Below are 21,048 nucleotides of genomic sequence, written 5' to 3'. Positions count from 1 at the left end.
TCGGGACCGTCTCCCCGCGGCGGCTCCGGCGGCGGTGCGCCAGGGCCGACGCACCCTGCGCTGCGTTCCGCCGCTCGGCGCTGGGCCTCCGCGCGGGGCTCGGGCCGCTGCCTGCCCGGCCGGCTGGGGAGCATCGGCGCCTGCGCCCTGCCGCGCCCCGCAGCCCCTCCTGCTGCGCGCCCCGTCCGTGCGGCTGGCACACGCACGCTGGAAGGAGCCGCTCGGTGCTGCGGCCCGCGCGGGGCCCGCCGGCAGCTCCCGCAGCGCCTGCTGCAGAGGGTGCTTTGGCTGGGCCTGGCGACGGCTCCTCAGTCTGGGCATCGGCGCCCCTGCCCTGATCGGGATAGGGGTTTCTGGGGCTATGGGGGATACAGCGTATGTCTCGCTGGTTCCTCTTATGCATTTCTTTATGAATGTTATGGTTAAAGGTTGTTTTTAACTCGCATAAGTCTGGTGTGATAGCTGTAGAAAAGCAGAAGGTGTACTTTCCTCTGCTAGCATGATCCCTTTGTCTTTTCATTCTTCCAAGCTGTTTGGCTCACGTTGGGTTTATTTGCTTATTTCCTAAAGTGCAACCCTTAAGCCTTTTCAAGTAAAGAACATCTCGGTGTGCCTTTGCCAGCATAGCTGTGTTGATGAGGATTGAGAAAAACACGGTTTCTACCTGGCATTTCTGTGCGGGCAGAAGCCCTAGGGGGTAAGCAGGAGATGGTGCTTGTGGGAGTGCCTTTTTTCCATTAGAACACAGCTTGTTCCTCAACGGTGGAGGGGCTTGTCAAGTGACTGAAGTTAATTGTATTTGCAGCAGTGCAGGTTTGCCCAGGGGCGGGCTATGAAGGCTGATAAAGCACTGCTTAGAAGGGCAGGTACTCCGAGCTTTAGACTCTGCCACTCCGTCTTCAGTTCAGCTGTGTCTGTGCAGACTGTGAGTAATTCCATGTTTTGCTGGGATAAAATATGCCAGTATAGCCATGGAACCAAGCTCTTACCTTTCCTTGGGCCAGATCCATGTTAAGTTTCATTAATTTAGATCTATTTACCTCTAAAAATATGTAATTGTTAATAGCTTGCTTGGTACCTGAGTATTTAATTGGATGAGTGGAAAGACTATGGTACAGTTGTCTGTTACACAGCTACACAAGAATATTGTGTTGTGATTCTGAAGATGTTTACATGGAACAGTCCCCTGTTTTCTACCATATGTAATCATAGGATGCATTTAATTTCATTGAGAGGATTTGTATTCAATCCTCTGCCTCACTCTTTGTGTTAATTAAAACATAAAATAGTAGTAACTACTAAGATATAAGCAATATCGACTCTTCTGAAAATATGATGGAACGGCTGTGTGGAACACGATTCCTCTATGTTGCTAGGAATGCATTCACCAGATAGGTTTTGAGGCAGGCTTTTTTCTTCAAGGAATATTTGCAGGCTTTCAGTCAGTTATATTTGGTAAACAGGGGTCAGACAGTACTGTTAGAATGGGCTTCCAGGTTAAGGTATCCCTGGTAGATCAGTTTGTCAAGACTTGGTTGGCAGTAGCTGTAAGTGTACTCTCCAGCTAATTCTTTAAATAACAGCTAGTGTAAATATTAGTGTGTGCTGAGAGGTTGATCCTGTTAAGCTTCAGGATTTTGAGGTTGCTTGAAGCACTTCTGGTGGCTTGAGAAATTTTTGTGCTGAAGAAGGTGCAAACCCGGAATGCATGATCTTGCTATTTTGAAGCACAGGTGGCCCAACTATGGTTCATTGTCTCGGGTTTTTTTTCCCCCAGGAAATAAATTCTCTTGTGTTGGGGCAATGCTGCATGAGTGGTATGAGGCTGCGCTGGCCAGGAGTCTGCTGGAAGCCCGTGCTCTTGGCACGTCTGGATAAGGTGTTGTCGGGGGCTCCTGTGTCTGACTTCTGGTTGCTCTATCACCCTGTACACTCAGTTTGGTGTCCCTCCCTTTGGCTCGGAGGCCCCACTGGGAAGTGTGGTTGTGTTCACTGTGTGAAGCTCTGCTCCAGTGCCCCCTCCCTAGCTCACTGAAGCGTATAGTGTGTGATAGGCTGTGTGAGGGTTTTTGGTGCGTGGCTAAGAGGACCAGGAGAGTGGCTCCTGTTTCTCTCAGGTATGTCTAATGTAGAAGATGACTAGCTCTTTAGGTAAGGCTCGGGGGCACTTTCGGATTGTTTCTCAAGATACATGAAACATAGTAGTTACTAAGGCACTGAATGAACAGTAGGGTGATTTGAATATTTCGCAAGTGACCTACTGCTTTAAAAAAACAACAGTGCTGTCAATATAGCAGTTAGAGCTACTGTTATGTACTCGAATAATGCAGCCGTCGCATTGTAGCTATAAGTAATGTAATTCATCTCTGTTAGCAGAAGGGAACTGATCGAGTATCTATGAAATAGATACGGCCTCAGTCCTTTGCTTAACTGTTATTGGGTCTGCCTGAGCCCCATAGCAGCACTCCTAGTGCTGTGCTTGTACTGGTAGCTAGCAAGGTGGTGACAACACCGCAGTATTTGACTACAGCTGAGCAGTGCTTGCACAGCTCAAGGCTGTCCTTTCCAGTCTTCCCCCTCCCCCCCCCCTCCAGAGACTGGGGCTGGGCACGATCTTGGGAGGGGATGTTGCTGGGACCAGCTGACCGAAGTGACCAATGGGGGTATCCATACATCTAATGTCTGCTCAGATCTCAAAAATAGGAGGAGAGGGGAGTTCCTTATTTATAACATTTGTCTTCTGGAGCAACTGCTATGTGTATGAAGCCTGCTTCCCTGGAAGGTGGCCGAACATTGCCTGCTGTGGGACAGTAGCGAATAAATCTGTTGTTTTTCTTTGCTTTTTGTGCCGTGTGACTTTTACTATTGCTTCCTTTAAATGGCCTTTGTCTTGACCACGAGGTTCCTTTTTTGTGTTTTGGTGGGGTTTTTTTTCTCCTCTATTTCCCACTCACCCACCACCCCCTGCCCCCCCTCCTCATTTGCTGAGGAGGGGAGTAATAGAGTGGCTTGATGGGCACCTGGTGTCCAGTCAAGGTCAAGCCACCACATTAACACACGTTACCAGACTGCAGTACAGCGTGTTAGCCCTCTAGGATCACTGAGGAGCATTCTGGATCAGGAGCTTGACAGGGGCTCAACAGCAGTGTCATGGTCTTATCTTCCAGACATAGTGACTACAAGCACAGAATAAAGCAACGTACAGAAAAAAACTGGTTCTGTGGTTGTGTGGGACTTGCCTGTGGCTCTAACTACTTGGCATACCATACAGATCTGAAAAATAAGAGGTTTACATACCTCTAATCTGTAATTGGAGATTTCTTGGGATGTCTCACAAACACCTCTAAAATTTTCTTAATTAAGACTTGCTTGGGAGCATGCTAAACAGAGGCAAGTGTTGCCAGTTAGTTTTGTTCAAGTCACTTATTCAATTGATAGTGTGTATCAGGAGAGGGGATGGAAGTCTACGTATTTGGCACACTGTGTTAAACTGAGTCATTATATAACAAAACACAGAGGTGATGTAGTAGGAGTTGGATGGATATGAGGCTCTAATTTCCCATAATTTCACAGATGTGTTTTGAACACTGAAAAAAGAATTATTCCTGACACATAAAATGCTATAGCAGGAGACTTGGTTCAACACAGTTATCCCGTATCTTCTTATGCAGCATATAACTGAGAGCTAGAAAGAATGTCACATCCATTTCTTAGCATTTATGGTGCTTATGACCTGGAACAGGGCTACTTATGGTCATTACTTTTATCTGATACTCCACCACCTGCACTTTACCCAGTCTTAAGGCATGCTGTTCAGCTGACTGTAGTTGTTCAGGAGCCTGAGCATTTGCAGTTTGAGCAGGACAAGGAGAGAAAGGGTTGGCACAGACTTGGAATTACTTTGTCTCTCAGCTGCTGTGAGCGGCAAGGCTTTTTTTTCTGTGGGAGGGCAGCTGCTACCGCTTCGTGCTCTTGGCTGTAGAGTCTGAAGCGCTTACGTGGTCTGATCCTGCTTTTGGTCTGGGCCCTGTGTGGTGCTTGCCTTGCAGGGAGCACACTCCATTTGATGATCCAGCCTGTTTTCATTTGACTTAGACGGTCTTTTGTAGATGGACCAAGGCAAAAGCGTACAGTCTTTCCTCTGCCGCCTTGTTCTGCAGTGCTGCTGCAGAAATAGAAGGTGATGAAGACCTGCCAGATACCACAGCAAGTCTCAGCCTGTGACTGCCCCCATGCTGGACCTCTTGCCCTCAAAAGCTGCCACTTCCCAGCCGATGACGTGGTTGGCAAGATGAAGGTTTGTGTGGCGCGGCATGAGTCCTTCCCTCATCCGGACTCTGCACTGCTTGGCCCAGCCAGGGCCTCCTCCGCAGCCCTGTGAGCAGCTGGGGCTGTCCTGCGGGCTGGCGGCAGCACAGGCCCTTCTGTGGGGTGTCGCCCCATGGCCTGTGGCGCTTTGTCGGGAAGGATAAGGGCTGGCTCATTCAGCAGCCGACATTATCCAGATGGGTGGGCAGTGGGCTCGGTGAGGGCCTCCCTCTCTTGGGGCAGCGCTGGTACCCGCGGCAGCCGCTGGGGTGAGGGCAGGCATGGTGTGCCCTGGGCTCGCCCCTGGCTCCAGCGGCTCCAGCCCAGCCTCCCCTTTGGTGCCCTGCCTGAGGAAGCAGGGCCGCTTTGCCTGTGAGTCGGTAGGGTGCCTTGCTGAGAGGGACCACTGGGCGGGGAGGAGGGGCCTGGTGGCCGAGAGAGGAGCCATTTGGCTTGGCGATGAACTGGGGCTACTCCGAAACCTGCACGAGGCAGCAGGGCAGGACACAGAGCGGGAGCGTTGGCAGCTGCATCTTCTCAGCCAGGTGTCGTTGCCTAAAGTTTTCAGGCAAAACAAAAATCGGAATAATGTAGCATAGTGCTCCCAGGATCTCTGAGGCTTGGGAAGTCTGTTGTTTGTAAGGAACGTCTTTTGGTCGCAGGAGGGTAGGCCTGGTTCTCCTCTCTTGACATTTCAGTTTTGTACTTGCTCAGTTAGCTCCAAGGGAGTTGGAATTTATGACATTAGTTGTGAATGCTGAACCAGGCCCAAGAGCTTGGGTTTATCCTTGTAACTTTTTGTTGCCTTTTGTAGTTTTTATGAGCCTACGTATGTAAAGCCCATGCTTAACTCTTAAGTAGAACTGAAAATTTTGTAGCACGGCTAAAGCCATGTTTCTGTCCATTTGGGGTTTTTTCCTCACGTACTTATTGAAAGTTTGCAGAAATATTTAAATGTGTTCTCTAAGAAAAGTGACTAAAGTTGATTGACTTGTAAGACTGATAGTATATCCATTCATTGTGTGCTTAGGAGAAGTTGGGGAATGTTTTTCTTTTTGTCTGCTATTCAGTCTTAAGTTAGTTTGATTTCCAGTTATTTGAAAGTAGTCATCTGCCTGTTGCAATGCTTCCAAAAGAAGCTGGCTGATAAAGCAGGTGTGGATTTTTGGTGATTTTGTTTTTCTGCTTTGACATCAAGAAATTACACATAAAGAAATGTAACTGGGGAGCTGCAGGTGACTGAGCTTTCTCAGGAGGTTAATTCTGGATTTTTTTGGAAATGCTGTTCTAAACAATTAGCTTAGTTGAAAATTCTGAGCATTAAAGCTACATTGTTCTCTTGGAAACTGGTAGGGATTCTACTGTCAGTGTGAATATGGGAGAGGAGTATGAAGATATTGCCATGGTAGAGTGGAAGTAGCAAACAGTTACTGGAGTCCTGCCAGTCCTCTGACAGGATTAACAGTATTTTGTGATACAAAATTATCATATATGAGTTGGAATTAGTGAACCTGTTTGTGTTGGGTGTTGCGTGAAAAGACACTATGGTGCTGCACCATGGAGGATTCTCAGTCTGTGAAGATGATTTATAACAAGAGGGTAGGATGAGACAAAGGAAGTGCATTTTTCTCCCGATCTTGGAGCAGGGTTTCTAAGCTAGCCTTGTAAGTGAAAGTTCTTGGAAGATTTCTTACCAGTGACTTTTTTCTGAGTAAAAGCCCTGCTTTGCACATATGGAGGTGTTGTCTTTCAGAGTTCTGAAAAGTCTGAAAGCACTGAATCTTTTTGTGTGGTATTTAAAAGCTAAGGGACAGATCCTTAGCTGCAAATTAATGTTGCTCCATTACAACCAGTGGAGCACTGCAAATTGACTCTGGGGAGGGATGCTAACAATCTTCTTCCCCAGTCTCATGTGTATGGGCTTAAAGGCAGAAAAACTTATTCTGAGGGGCTTTTCTCAAAAAAAAAAAAAAAAAAGACAGGGGAAAAAAAAAAGGCAGTTATTCTTGCTCTTCATTCCATCAGCTCCAGAATGTGAATGTCAGCTGGCTAAATGCCCAGGACTAAACACAGTGCTCTAAACATGGTCTCACAAGTGGTTTGTAATGGAAAAGAGAGAACAAAAACTTTTTGGACTTTTAAATGGTTCTCTTACTTTTTTTGCATCCAAAATGATGTCTTTGGCTCCTACTTTGTTATATACAAATCCATGCTTTCCAGTAATTACCTTTAGGGCTCTTTGACCCCGATTTTGCTGAAACACTTCCAACATGAAAATAACCCAAACTATTAAAAGTTTTCCTTTCACACATGATGCCTATTACATATGCTGACATTCCCTTTTTTAACCTCCCTGCAGATCAGTAGCCTTGTTTTCCTCTTAATCCTTTGCTGAATAGTTTCTCTTAATGGATGATGCTTTTGAGCGTGTGCCAAAACGTGTATTTAAATACATTTGAGAATGACTGTGTGGAAAGCAATGGAAATGCCTGACTGACTTGACTGTGTTCCTCACTGAGCTTACTGGTTCAGGTGAAGACTCGGAGCTGTTGAGCACGTGAGGATGGCAGAAGGCAGGTCTGAATGAGTGATCAGAGCAGCACATTGAGTCAGTGCACAGAGAAGTCTTCTTTATAGAAGAGTACCCTCTTTCATCTTCTCTTCCTGTCCTGCAGATGCCTCATGAGGTGCTTAAGGCAAAAGCCAAATCATCTGGCGTGGGGTGGTTTCTCCTGTGTGGAGCAGTGGACAGAATTGCCAGTTGTTGTTTTCCAGCTGAACCGGTGCCCCTCAGCCAATGTTGTAAGGTGCTGCCTTTTGCTTAAGCTTCATGCTGATTCTGTAAGTGACCCTTGTCATAACTTTTAAATTAGGAATTTAAATAAGGCCCAGACTGAGGTCTGGGGTCTGCCTGCTGCTGGTTTGGATCTGCTTGTGTGGGAAACTGCTCACCACTTTTTGCAAAGAAGTTAACTTTTGAAACTGAACTTGTCTCTTTTAACCTTTGCAAAAATAAACATGCATCTTTTTGCCAGCTGGGGCCATGGCATGCTTTATGATGCATAACTTGCTGAGACTGTAATTTCTTAGGAAAACAGATATTGGCAACTATGAGATGCCAACACTCAGTAAATTGTTGTAATAAGCTATTTTAGCTACAGCTGGGGATTTAAAAAATAGTAATTTTTTTCAGAATGTTCACGGTAGTTAATGCAAGATGAAAAATCATAGTTTGAACCTTTGAATAGCTTGGGAGAAGGAAGCCGGGCTTCGTGCAGTGTGTTTGGTAAGTGCCACACCTGTTTGTTTTGCCTGTCCAGGAACCTTCAGGGTGCTCTAGATTACTTAGCTTGTGTCTGCCTGTGCACCACAGTATAACCCCAACTTTGTACCTAGGCTTTACTAGCATCTATTTAGAGACAACATTGAAGTTGACAGGAGTTCAGTAGTTCTGTGAGGTGTGAGTAGAAAATGTGAATTTTCAGTCCTGTGATGCTTAGTGCTAGTAGTTTGAACTTGATTGACTTAAATAGTAGCTGCAGTAAAACTCATGTCCTGAAGTGTTTCTCTGAATGTGTGTTAGACAATTGCTGCTTTGTAAACTGCTTTTAAATAATTGAAATTTTAGAAAATGATCTTTGAGCCATAAGTAAACTTTTCCACTAGTATGTTGGACTTGTAAAACTGTTAGGTCAATTACACATGTGGGTCACAAGTCTTAATGGCCACTCTCCTGTGTCCCAGAAAGATGCTATCCTTGCCTGCTGTGTGAGAAATAGACTGTGGCTCTATTTCAAAGTGTGGGCTAGAATCCAGGAACTTTTAATACAATAAAAACACTGACTAAGAGATACTGCACAGCAGCAATGTTTGAGTCTTACCAACTTATAATGAGGAGTTATGCAGAAAGTCTCAGTTCTAACTTGTGTCAGTGGTCTTCGTTTTTGTGTAGTATACACTTTGCAAACTGCATTGCTTGGGCTGATTTGATCAGAGGAAAAAATGAGGACTCACTATCAAGTGAGAAGTTAGCTTTCCTTTGGTTAATTCAGACTTTCTGTTTAGTGCCTCCATAAAAATTCTTAATTCATGTTTGTTGCACTGATAAATGCACAGTTCGTCCATTTTGGCAGGAATTCCCTACAGAGATATTCTCAGCATTTGTTTTGTAGAATGTCTCTTAAAGTATTTAAACTTTTTTTCTGGAAGGTATGATCTGTCAAGATAAATCCTTGGCTTGTTATGCTGCAGATTCATTTTTTGATTTCTGTATGAAAAACATTATTTCATCCCTTGGTATTTCATGATTGACTGGGCATATGTCAGCTATCACTTATAGTGTATTTCCCATACGGTTAACAGCAGCTCTGGGAGCCAAAGAAGTTAGCTCTCTCCTGCATGTCTTGTTCCTTGCTAAAGAAGTACACTAGCATGTGCATGCCGTTTTGGCAGACGTACAAGGTATCTTTGCTGCTGGTAGTCTTCTGTTTGCCATGCCATAGTCTAGACTTGAAAGCCATTGCATTTTCTACCCCACAGTGAGCTGGAGGCATTTTTTTTTTTCTTTTTCTAGTGTCACAGCCTGGGGGGCTATAGAATGCTTTACTGGATTCTGGTGCATTAAAAGGACAATGAATTGAAGAAAAGTAGATCATAGGTTTCAGTTTGTGCTCAGTAAGCTTTCCATTCGGTAAGGTGTTTATATTATGTATAGTTTTAGCTTTGAATGGTCAGTCAGTTTTTCTCTGTTCTTGCTTTTCCTAACTGATGCACCTTGTTAAACGAGCACTAATGCAGCACAGGCCAAGAAATGGCATTTACCTCTTGAAACTATTGCAAGGGTCCTGACAGAAATAAACCACCAAGTCTAGTGACTTGCAGGTTGCATACACTGTCCCTGACATCTGTAAAACCACATTTAGTCTGAGTGTACCATCTCCAAAGAAAGCTAAGTCATGTAGAGTTTTGGGAAAGTTCATTGTGTGTGATGCCTGTAGGGTGACTCTTCCAGTGTTTTATGGAATCCCTTGCTTTTAATTCATCCACTGACTAGCATAGAAATATACTCATTGTCAGTTTAAAGCTTCTTGTCTCAAGCTTGCCAGCTTTTAACTGAAGGCAATGTTGTTATTTACTTGGCTACTTAAAGCCATTTCTAGGCTAGCATCTTTTCTTTGCCTTTCAGTCACTAACCCCAGCAAGGTCTTAGACCTTCCTCTTTCAGATCCAGTTCAGCAAAGTACCTGGAGTCAGTGCCACTCTAGTGTGTTGAGTCCTTGGATCTTTGTTGTGAATGTGTAGGCTAACTCCAAATTGCACATAAGGTGATCGTCATTTAAATGCTAGACCTCCCAAGGCTACACATAAATGTCTTTTGCTGTTGGAAAGTGGCAAAGTTGTTATTTCCAGGGCCAGTCTCCTAAGTTCCAGCCTTGGTGGTCATGAAATGGCCAATTAAACTGTTACTGTTCCAGGCCTGAATATGATAGTGTTGTTAGTGTAATTTGTATGTAGGTGTGAAATGTGTGAGTACAAGGATAGGTATGTTTCTGTGTGAATGTACACATCTGAGGAGACTGGAGAGAGATGCTTTTTTGTGGCATGCTGCTAAGAACCATGGCAGCTGTTTAAAGGTGCTCATGGGCTTGGGATGCATTTCTGACCAAGAGAGCAGAAGCCATCAGAAGTTCACTGAACATGCAGGCTTCAAACAAGTAGCTATTGCTGCTGAATTCTGTGGTGCTGGTAGCATGGAGTAGTCGGTGTTTGGTGTACAAAGAAGTAGTGGCAGAAAGCTTAAACCAGGGGTCCTCAAACTACGGCTGGATACGGCCCCCCAGGGTCCTCAATCCAGCCCCCGGTATTTACAGACACACACCACACACACACACCCCTGCCAGGGGTTGTGGGGGGAAACCAAGCAGCCGCAGATGACTGCCTGCCACTTCATCCGCGTGCTGGCCCCCTGGTTAAAAAGTTTGAGGACCCCTGGCTTAAACTAACATTAACAGGATGGGCAAAGCATGGAAGGCAAAATAATGGGATTGCAGAGTGATTTAGATGTTTTTAAAGCTGGATTACAGTTTGGGTCTTTTTCCACTAATCACTGCCAAACAGTAGAATCCCTGGACAGGAGATGGACCACTGCAGTTATATTTTGACAAATATAACTTTCATCTGATGGGGAGAAAGGGGTGGGGGAGGAACATGGTTCTTACCCTTCCAGCTAAGAATAAATGTGGGAAACATGAGCTGAATGCAGTCAGACTGGCAGCTGACAGCAGCTGCTTCTGCTACACTTCAGGCTGTAAAGGCAGTGAAAGAGCTTTGGTCCTGCTTGAACCCATAGTGGCATTAGGAAGCTCAGCTGATAGTAATAGCTGCTCTGGGCTGGTGAAGGAGGGGATGGGAAGGGTGGACTAGCAGTCCCTCTAGGCTTATGCTGTCTGGGCTGTCAAGGGGTATTCAGCATCAAATGCCAGCAGATTACTTGGGGTGAGAGGGGCAATGGCCTCAGCAGGGTCTTTCTGGGCAGCTCCAGATGTCCTGTGTGCAGGCTCTGGGGAAATAATGGAGTATGCTTAATTTCTGTCTTTCAGAGAAAGCTGATAACAGCTCCTTGCTGGGTATTGTTCCTGTTCACCTTCTCCAGTAGGGCTGGGTTGGGGCTTTGCAAGTAGGAGAAGACACAGGGCAGTGATCCTGCCCACATGAGGTCATGGTCCACTGACTGTGAAAGACTGCTGTTTATTTCCTCCTTGGTTTGCCTTTTGGTGCTATGGTTTTGGAAGGAATGCAGAATGGGGAAGAAATAAGTTTTAGGGGTGGATTCAGTTCCCCTTGGCTCGGTCACAGCAGGTCAAGCTACTAGAGAGATTTGTGACTCCTCAGAGACATGGGTTTGTGTTTGTGCAAGGGATACTTCATTGCTGATGTACAGAAGAATAAGTGAACTTGTTGGTGTTTATTTTAAGAGTGGTTGATAGATTTTGGAGGTGTTTTTTCATGTTGCTGAATTTATACAAAGAAGCTGTGTAAAATAACTGGCACCAGATGTAGAAGCAATAAAATAATGTCATGTTAAGTCTTGAAACTGTGGTATGTAACCACAAGAATTATTTTTAACCCATTGTCAGCTTTCTCTTTGTCTGCAGAAAGAGAATGATGGAATTTGTTTGCTGTTAATTTAACTTTTCATTTGTAAAAGGACCAAGTGAACTTGTATCCCAGTATGCTTAGTCCTGGTTCCCTATAAACAATGATTGCCAGTGTTTGTTGCTAGCAGTCATGGGAATCTTCTGGTACCAGTGTGTCAGCAAGAATTAAACCTAGGAAATACCTTGTCGTCTGACTCCTACCTCACTTTCTGGGCTTGATTGGATTTGGTCCAGATCAGAAAGAACAAAAGAGAGACTAACAAACTCTTTATCTGACCTATGTATATAATGTAACCCCCCAATACAGTAAACATGTGGAGTTGCCAATGCATTTTACTTCAGAGTTGTCTGCAGTTGTCAGCACTTTGAGTCAGTTTCACCATTTCGATAAACGAGGCTTACTTTCTTCTAAAACACTTCTTTTGAAACATTTTGTCCCAGGAGAGAGAAAACAAATTGTTTACACAAGCAAACTAGTAGTGGAGAATTAAACACCCACACTTCCTTCTTCAGGAGTTCCCCTGCTAGTAGTTTCTATGAACTCATAAATCCAGCAACAAAAGAGAAGCTTTTAATAGTAATCAAATGGGGCTTGATGCGACTGCTGATGCTGTTGAGCAAGCAGAGATTGGTGATGATGATGTTCCCTGTATCACTGGAGGGTCAAAAATAGGTTGGACAGGAAAGGGAAAACTGCCTCATCCAAAATCTAGGGAGGGGGAGAACCTTCTTTCTTCCTTGCCTGGATGGTGACAGCCTAGGAGAGGCTTTAAGCCTGCCTTTTTACTGTAAGAGCCAGTTGGTGACTATTGGACCAATATCTCCCTCTTTCTAGATGGGAGTGTATGTCCTGGTCTTTTGAGGGACTTGATGAAGGAAGCAGGTAGGTGAGTGTTGTGGTGTAATCCCAGCTGTTAATTAAGTACCACACAGCCACTTGCTCACTCCCCCCTCACCCAAAGCAGTGGGGAGGAGAGTTGGAAAGGAATGTAAAACTCAAGGGTTGAGTTAAGAACAATTTAATAATTGAAATAGTTATAATGAAAAGGTGGAAGAAATAATAAAATCCAGAGGGAAAGGAAGAAAGGGATATGTGGTGCACAATGCAGCTGCTCACCGCTTGCTGACCAATGCCCAGCCAGTCCCCAAGCAATGTTCTTTCTGCCTGGCCAACCCCCCAGGTGTATATACCAGTCATGATGTCCCATGGTATGTAATACCTCTTTGGCTAGTTCGAGTCAGCTAACCTGGCTGTGCCCCTGCAGTCTTTTTGCTCACAAGGCCTGAGGAACTGAAAAGTCTCATATCAGAGCCAAAACTCAGCACTGTACTAACTCCTAAACTTAACTCCATTCCAGCTGAAACCAGGACAGTGAGTTACTGAGGTGATGATCTTGGACCACCTTCTTAAATAAAATGTGATGTTGGAAGAAGGAGTAGGGCTGAGAAGGCTGCTCAAACCTGTATAAAATCCCAGATCTTGGAGGTGTCATGTAATATGAAATACATCTGTATTTCCATTATGCAGCTGGCTAGGGAGAAAGATGTAGAAAAGGAGAAAAGTTAGCAGGAAGTAGACAATAGTGAAAACTGCAAAATGTGAAGAGAATTGGGATGGCAGATGGGAAAACTTACAGGTATAGGGAAGAAAGCTGGCAGTCATGGGATTTCATCCCAGGGGTTAAGCTGCAAGGGTGAGGGCAAGATGAGTGTAGGGGCTGGCCAGGATAAGCAGAGTGGAGGAGGAGAGCTAGTGATGGACAGCCTGACGGAAAAAAGGGAACAGGGCCAGGAAAGTAGCAGTGGACCTTTGCATTGTTGATGAATTGCAAGTCAGCAGTGACAGAAGTTGCTGGAGGTACCAGAGATGGTTATCAGAGGGAAAAGTTTAAAGGGAGAGGGTCAGAGGGAACAGTGGTCCTCTGAAGGGAGGATCAAGAACGGCAACATGCGGACAGGAAGGGATGACCTGTGTTTTACATCACTTCGAAGTTACACAGATTGAGACCCAAGCCAGGAAGCTTGGTTGAGGGCTAACATTGTCACTCCCATGGTGTATATATAAAAAACAGGAAGAGGAGTGGAATTAACTTGGAACAGATATTTCAACAGCCTTCAGCTCTGAGTTTCCTGGGTTTTATTGGCATGTGTTGTAACCTTTTTGGTTCACTATTTAATTTTTATATAAAAAATAGGATGGAAGAAGAACATAAAAAATAGTGTTTATCAGAATAGTATGTCATGTTTGGCTTCTCATTTATTTGCTGGAAGTGTATTTAGAAACTACATTGTGGATTCTAAATATTTGAGTACCTGGAACTCCCTTGTCCCCTCAAGAAAACATCCTCCCCAATGAATTCCCCCAGCCACTAAATAAGTAGTAGTTTGGTTATGTGAAAAAAAAAGTAATTAAAATAATATTTCGAAGCATAATTGGTCAAAGTTGTAGGTGAATTCTTATCATAATCCGTTCACTCTTATATAGTCTTGATCCTTATGGGACATATACAAGTGTCTCATGATTTTGAGGATTTAAACCTTCATTCCCAATTTTTTCCAAATAAGTCAAGTATGGGCCAAAATCCTGGTTATGTTACCTACAGACTTTGCTCTGAAGACACTGTTGGATTGCCCTATTTATGCCTCGCCGCTGCCCCCAACTAGGTCCCTCAGCTAGGCAAGAAGTAAAGACTGTTCAAATAGTTGGTTTTCTCCCTGGGATGTTGTGTGGTTGGTTTGTTTGTTGGTTGTTTTGGGGTTTTTTTTACTGCTAGTAACATTATGAAATAAGTCTGAGCATTGAGAACGATGTGCTTTGGGATTTGTCCTTGCTCTATTAACAGACTTGTATGACAGTGAGCTGACTCACGGACACTGTTCCATCTGTTTTTTCCAATGTGTATAATCATTGTGGTTCAGGAACAAATTATACGTTCTGAACTTGATGGTAGCTTTCCCTCTCAATAATACAGGTTAGCAGTGCTGTGTTTTAGTAGTGCAGAAGGTGTGAAATCTCCAGTGGGGCTAACCCAGTTCATCAGTCTGTCTCTCTAAAGCCAAGACAAACAATGATGCAAGCTACTTACATTGAGTAGCTTACCTGTTCATTGCTAGTGGATCCTAACTGGGTTAGGTCAGTGAAAACTCTCTCTGGTGTAGGCATTGGTATGTTGCGTCCAGTATGTTTACATGGGAGGTCTTTGTATGGAGAGCAGTGAGTTAGGTTTATTAAGTGGAAGGCTTCTGCGGTCTTTTCTGTGCACAGAACAAAGTAAATGATCAAGACATGAGCACTCGTCTTTTAAAGATGTTTCTAATGAAAATATTTCTTAATTGAGAAATATGGTTTTTACTTGGTACTCAGCTTCATGGGTTGCTGTGGTTTGTGCACTGATTCCACAAGAACAAGTTGGTAACAGCTTTGGAAAGTGTGCTAAAAAAGCAGTGCTTAAAGCAATCAATAACGCTGTGCAAAAACAAGCGTGAGCACTGTGTGAATAAAGAAGCAAACTGTAATGTCTGTAACGTGTAGCTGTTAAAATGAACAGCACAACTACAAAAAACGTGTTGCGTGTGATTTTCTCATATAGGCTGTTGGATAAATTAACCTCTTGGTCAGAAAGCAATAGTGGAAACGTAGCTAATGACATGCAGATAGCAGTTATTCTTGAACAAAAAGCAGATCCACAACTGCATAGCTTGAGTTGGCTCCAGTTAGTCACTTGGTGCTGACCTGGTGTAATTCAGTATGTAGGAAGCTTTGCACTCTTAAACAGCATGTTTTATTTTAAGATGGAAAATAAAGTGCAATTGCTCTAACTTTTTTCCATTTATTTAAACTTGGTTGAATGTTTGCATATCACTAGGTGAGCTGCCATTTTTTGTACGTGTTTTCCAGTAGTAGATAAATAATAGTTGTGGTTTGTTTAGTCAGGTTGTCCCTGTAGAAAATGGACATCCAAAATCTTCTTGCTCCTGCTGATACATAGCTCCAATACCACATTAAATTGTTTGCTTGGAGTTCAGAGCTTTCTGCACCTGGAGATATTTTAAAACCCAGCCTATGGTGTTTGTATACCCAGGTGGGTGTCACTTGCTAATAAATACAAAGCTAGAAGTCATATTATTTAAGCTGATATGATGCTTTTTGATTTTCTGCTTTCTGTTGGGTTATGCAAATGTAGTAATTCCCCTGTGATGAAAAGTAAAAACAGGTTTTGGAAGGGTGGGGGGCTCCCACCTCTATGAGAAACTGAGAAAGAAATAATGATTTTCCCGTGATAACTTCTTGCAAAAAAGCCAAAAAAGAGGTTTTCAACATGAAGCAATCTGGGACATGAGGTCTTGTGCTTGATTATTACTGTTTGTCCTATTAGATAGGAATTCAAGAAATTATTCCAGTGGTGAAGGGGAGCATACACACTTTTGTGAAGTGTTGGCAAAACTGGAGATTAGAAAGGGGCTTCCAGAGGTCAGCCAGCCCAGCCCTCCTCCAGTCAAGTCAGGGTTGCTTGTGACCTTGGCCACTGAGTTTTCAGTATCTCCAAAGGTGGAGGACACCTGTGCCTCTCTAGGGCCTCTGTTCCAGTGTTTGAACACACTGGTGGTGAAAATCTTTTTTTTTTCTTTTCTTTTTTCCCTTCTCTTTACATTGAGAGCTTCCTGTGTTCCACTTTGTCCTTTGTCTCTTGTCCTTCTAGTAACGTGCTTCTGAGAAGAGCGTGGCCCTCCTCTACACCCTCCTGTTAGGGAGTAGTAGATAGCATTAAGGGCTCTCCTAGCAGAGCATTACTGAACAAAGAAAACATCACTGAAATGAGACAAATGGGGGCACAGCATTTCTTTGTAGTTTGGGGATAATGTGTGTGTGTGTGTGTGTCTTGGTGGAAATGAGTTACCTTGACACACACTTGATATATTTTTTATGTGGTTTCTTTGTGGTATGTCCGACTTCTAATCATACCTTTCTTTGCTATGTATATGCACTGAGGACAGAAAAGAGTTATCATATGTCACCCCCATCACTACAGTATCTGAGACTCTGTCAGTGCTAAGTGGTTACTCCTTGGAAAAAAACCCTGTGAGGCAGGACAATTTTAATGGGAAATGAAGATTAATTATATATCAAAGTTCTTGCTGAATCCGAGACCAGTTTCTTAAATCTTGGAGAGTGCATTAACCACAGGGATAGTTTTGGCTTAATGGAACCATGCACGTGGTCAGAGGGCACCTACACTTCCTGAAATATGAAAATATCTTTCTCTTTAAAAGATGATGCCACGCTGTTTAGATTTGTCTCATTTTAGATACATGTGTAATCCAAAAGTGATTCAAATGCTCAACTTTGGTTGGACTGATTCTTTTAAAGTGGCTGGAGGATGAGATATCAGCAGGGTTTGCAAAAGCAAGCCAAGCCCAGGGTGCTGGCAGGATGAGTGTCAACACTAGCTGGTGCTACAGAACACGATGGCGACTTTCTCCATCACGGCAAGCAGTGAAGGCTGTCATTTCTGTGCCAATGCTACTTTTGTGTTGTTAAGATCGCCTGCTGGCTGATAGGTAATCACATTGTGAGGACACTGTGTTGAGCCTAGGCTCGCACAGCTATAGTTTTCCTGTAGGCTGTATGTCTTGGGATGTGTTATTGTGCAGCTCCTTGATACTGTGAACTAGTTTTTGGTATACAGCCTGAGCTTATATGGTTCACAAATTACTATTTCATGTAAATTGCTAATATACATATAATAATATTTTTAATATTAGATGCAAAACTCTAAAACATGCCATGACTCCCATTTCAAATAATAAATAATCTACTACTAATAATAATGAGTGACATTGTTTCCTAACTAATACTAAGGGTTAAATTGAGAAGTGGCCCAGCTGGTTACATGTCTTGACGTTTTTACAAGAAGTTAAAGTATACAGCCCTACCATGGACCTGGCTGAAAGATAGCTACTGTGTATTTAACTGCCTTAACTTACTCCGCTCATTGGAAGATCAACCTGTGTACTGAAGAGTAGCAGTTCTGTCACTCTAGCTCTCTGAAAAGATGATGTCAAGCGTAGTATGTTTTTGATGACCTGATTTCATCACTAATAGGTAGAACAGTAGATCAGTGGGGGTTCCAGTGGCACAATTTACATATTTTCTTTCCATGTGTCACATAGAAGATGAGCCTAAGGTCAACACCAGAATAGAAAAATGCTGTTTGTTCCCTAGTTAATCATTGCCTTGACATTTGGGCTGTGCAGAAGTGAGGTGTGCAGCAAATGGCACTTTTGGCCTTTGTATTCAGTGGTGTCAGGCGTGAGTGGTACAAGCTTTTAGTAAAGCTTGGATAACTGATATGGTCGGTGCCTTATGGTTTCTTATAGAATCTCTTGCATGCTGTTTAGTGTGCTCTATACTGAACTTCATTACATACTTGCAGACATCGATTGGAATCTTTCTATGATTTCTGTGAACAAAGGATGTAGTTTTCTTAGGCATTGGCTAACTCCTGAACAGTAGTTTACTACTTATAACTACAGAGCTGAATGAAGAGTAGTCTTAGCAAAACTTGTCATAGGGAATAATGAAATAGTTGCTTGCAATTGTAAAATAGTTTTTTCTCACAGGGAGATACATATTAGCAGATGAGTGATGCAGGGAAACACAGCTCGAAAGTGCTATTGCATTATAATTGAAAGAAAACTATATTTGTCATTGTTCAGTGGGGTACAGGCTATTTAAATTTTATTTTATTAATTTTTTAATAGTGAAGAACCTAAAAGATATTTAGGGTTATCTATTAATGGGGGGGGAAATGCAGCTTTTGCAATTCTCTTAACGTCACTTTTCTGTCTTGCAATCTGTGGCTAGTATTTAGTTTCAAGGTCAAACACACAATTTTTACTGTTATGTGCCTCCCCCCCCCCCCTCCTTTTTAAATTTTTTCTTCTTTTTTCTTCCCTTTCTGTGAGCTGCTTGGGAAAATATAATTGAATCCTTTTCAATGAATATATGAAGAAGAATTTTTCATAAGCATTTTGTTTTGCCCTATCTGTGAAAAGAGAATTGTTTCACTGGAAATCAGCTGAAACTTCCTGCTCAGTATTTCTGAAAATACCAAGCAAAGTGAGCAAGAGCTTTGATGTACGTGACTCTGCCACACTGGAGAAATGTTTTGAAATGGGAGTCATGCATGTTTTAGAGTTGCATCTAAATGCATCTGGCATTTATGAAACAGTTTGGACCCAATGAGGAGTGCTAGAAGTGCAATCTTTACTGTTTAGGCTAACCTGAGTAATGTTACAGGACTATACGTGTCTGGTGCCTTTTTTCACTGCTCTGGTGCCATGCGCTAAAGGTATCAGCACTTGATGGACCTGAGAGGAAGTTGTGCAAGTGCAGAATGCTATGAATAGCGTGCTTGACTGTGTAGAGAAGTTGTTCCTGTTACCAGAATAAGAAAATGGATAAAACTAATTCCTGGCTGTTGTTTGTAAGTCTCTGAGATACTTCAGCAGCATGTGGGGAGTTTGAGATAGAAATTAACTAAAGAATATTTGCGTGTGAATTACTGACGTCCAATGTTAGGGAATGTGTTGCAGTGTTTTGGTTTTTGCTTGAGGGTTTTTTTCCTTGAGGCAGGTGAACACTGTGACATTTCAGATGTGTTTTGTGAGTTTCCAAGTTGCCCATTGAATTTAAAGGTACCAGAAGTAAATTTTGTTTTAAAAACAGCTATCATAAGCACAGAGCATTAGCCACATGATCCTGCCTGCCTTTTATGTGTGGTTGGCCTGGCTTATTCTGTTGAATTTGAAAAGGTTTTATACGTACCTGGTAGTCTTTCTAAGAGCATCTTTGTGGTTTAATGTAAGAACTGGCAATGATTGACTTCAGCTAGGACAACTTCTGTCCCTAGGCCCTCCCTGTAGCCAGGGAGGGTAGAGGCAGATTTAAAAGACCTCTGTAAGTGTCCATTAGGTTGTCCTTCTCTCCAGAATTAGCCTCTTCTCCGACTGACTGAGGGGCATGCAAGCAAGTCTGGCCCTCTCTGAAATAAAGATAGTCCTTGTTATTGTCTGCTGGTGCGATGTAACACTCTGCAAACAAACAAAGAAAAAATAGAGTGTGTATGGGATTAATCCATCAGAGGAAAGACCCACAATTCTTGACAAATAAGTGGCAAACTACAAGGCATCTTTCTATGTGTACTACTGAATTCATCATTGCTTCAAACATCTTTACTCTTAGGTAAAGATACCTTGTATGCAAGAACCCTCTTGCCATAGTACGGGTAGAAGTGAAGTTGAATCTGCTGTATTATGGGTGTTGCAGGATTTCTTTTCCGGAATATTACAGATGCACAGAATGGTAATAATGGAACATGTTGATAATGAACTAGTCCTAAAAATTTACAGATCTGGAGAACAGACAAATACCACATAATAGTTTTGAGAATGCTGGTGTACATTTTTGGCAAGTCCTTCAAAAATGTAGGTGAAGGTTTCCCTTTCCTTCTATCACGTTTATTTTAGCAGGAGAATCTTGTACTTTCTCCCTGTCTTCTGAAGTTTTCCACATCTACAGATACTGTGTGTGCATTTAATAAACGATGGCATATACTTAAGGTGCTGATTTTGAAAAGCATACGTAGTGTCCTTACCTGGCTTCGGTAGAGTCAGAATGCCTGTATTATTTTTTTTCCCCCCAACTTGATGAATAGAAGTTATGTGTATATCCAATAATTGTTAGGTGCAGAAGAGATAATATTGTAGAACAAGATGCTGCTCTGATTGCACGATACTACCAGGAATAAGCATATCTAATCATATAACCCTAGGTTGTGGAAGTATTTGAGTAGGTCAGCAGTAGGTTAGGTCTCTGCCTTTCCCCCCTTGCTGCATAAGGAATGTTATCTCTTGTAGTGGTACGGCTGGAGCTTTGCTTGGTGCCTCTGTTGGGCAAGAAGGTAGGAATTATGACATGAACACTGAAACTCTCATCCTCTGGACTTGATGGTGCAGGAGACAGAGAGATGCTGTTTCCAGGTGCCTAAAATAACCACGTGCTGGGCCTGATTGCAGGTTATCTTGCGCATCTCCATCTAGATGCAGGTGCTGTAACCTTCTTCTGTCTGCATTTGACTTAATGCTTCTCTATGAATCCTGAAGCTTCTCTGGACCTCAAAGCTATATTGTAATTCAAGTGATCACCTTTGCTTACTTCTTCAGGACCTTCAGCTCAATGTTTAATCTTTTTGAAGAGGTTTGAAAACATATTTCTGAATGTTTTAACTTTATTATTCACTGGTTTGGCAGGAATAACAAATGGAGATTACTGAAATACTGCAAGAAGTTCTAGTTTTGTGAGATACCCAGGCCATGGAGTTTGGAAAGAATATGAAACTTCTGAAAGGTTATCCAAATGAAAGCCAGTCTTAGAAATTTATTTCTCTGACATGCCTAGAGGCAAAACTAGACATGAATGTATCAATGTACAATCATTCTCTTATAAGAATGTGGTAGTATTCTTCAAGATTAAATGCTGTGCCAAAGGAAATGACTTGGGTTTTTATTTCTTCTCAGTAAT

At 42.9% G+C, this 21,048-nt stretch overlaps 1 protein-coding gene across 1 annotated transcript in view; it reads left to right on the top strand.

Moving 5' to 3' along the window:
- The window catches only part of RIN2 (Ras and Rab interactor 2), an 81,931-nt gene that overhangs the window by 352 nt on the left and 60,531 nt on the right, over positions 1-21,048 (top strand). Inside the window, 2 exon segments of the mRNA XM_037406037.1 lie at positions 571-925; positions 1,778-1,879. Coding sequence (XP_037261934.1) covers positions 833-925; positions 1,778-1,879 — 195 coding nt within the window. The 5' untranslated portion in view covers positions 571-832.

Source organism: Falco rusticolus, chromosome 12 (genome assembly GCF_015220075.1).
Source record: "Falco rusticolus isolate bFalRus1 chromosome 12, bFalRus1.pri, whole genome shotgun sequence".
Lineage (NCBI taxonomy): Eukaryota > Metazoa > Chordata > Aves > Falconiformes > Falconidae > Falco > Falco rusticolus.
The sequence above is the reverse complement of the archived record's forward strand: the minus strand, read 5'-3'. Positions and strand labels throughout refer to the sequence as shown.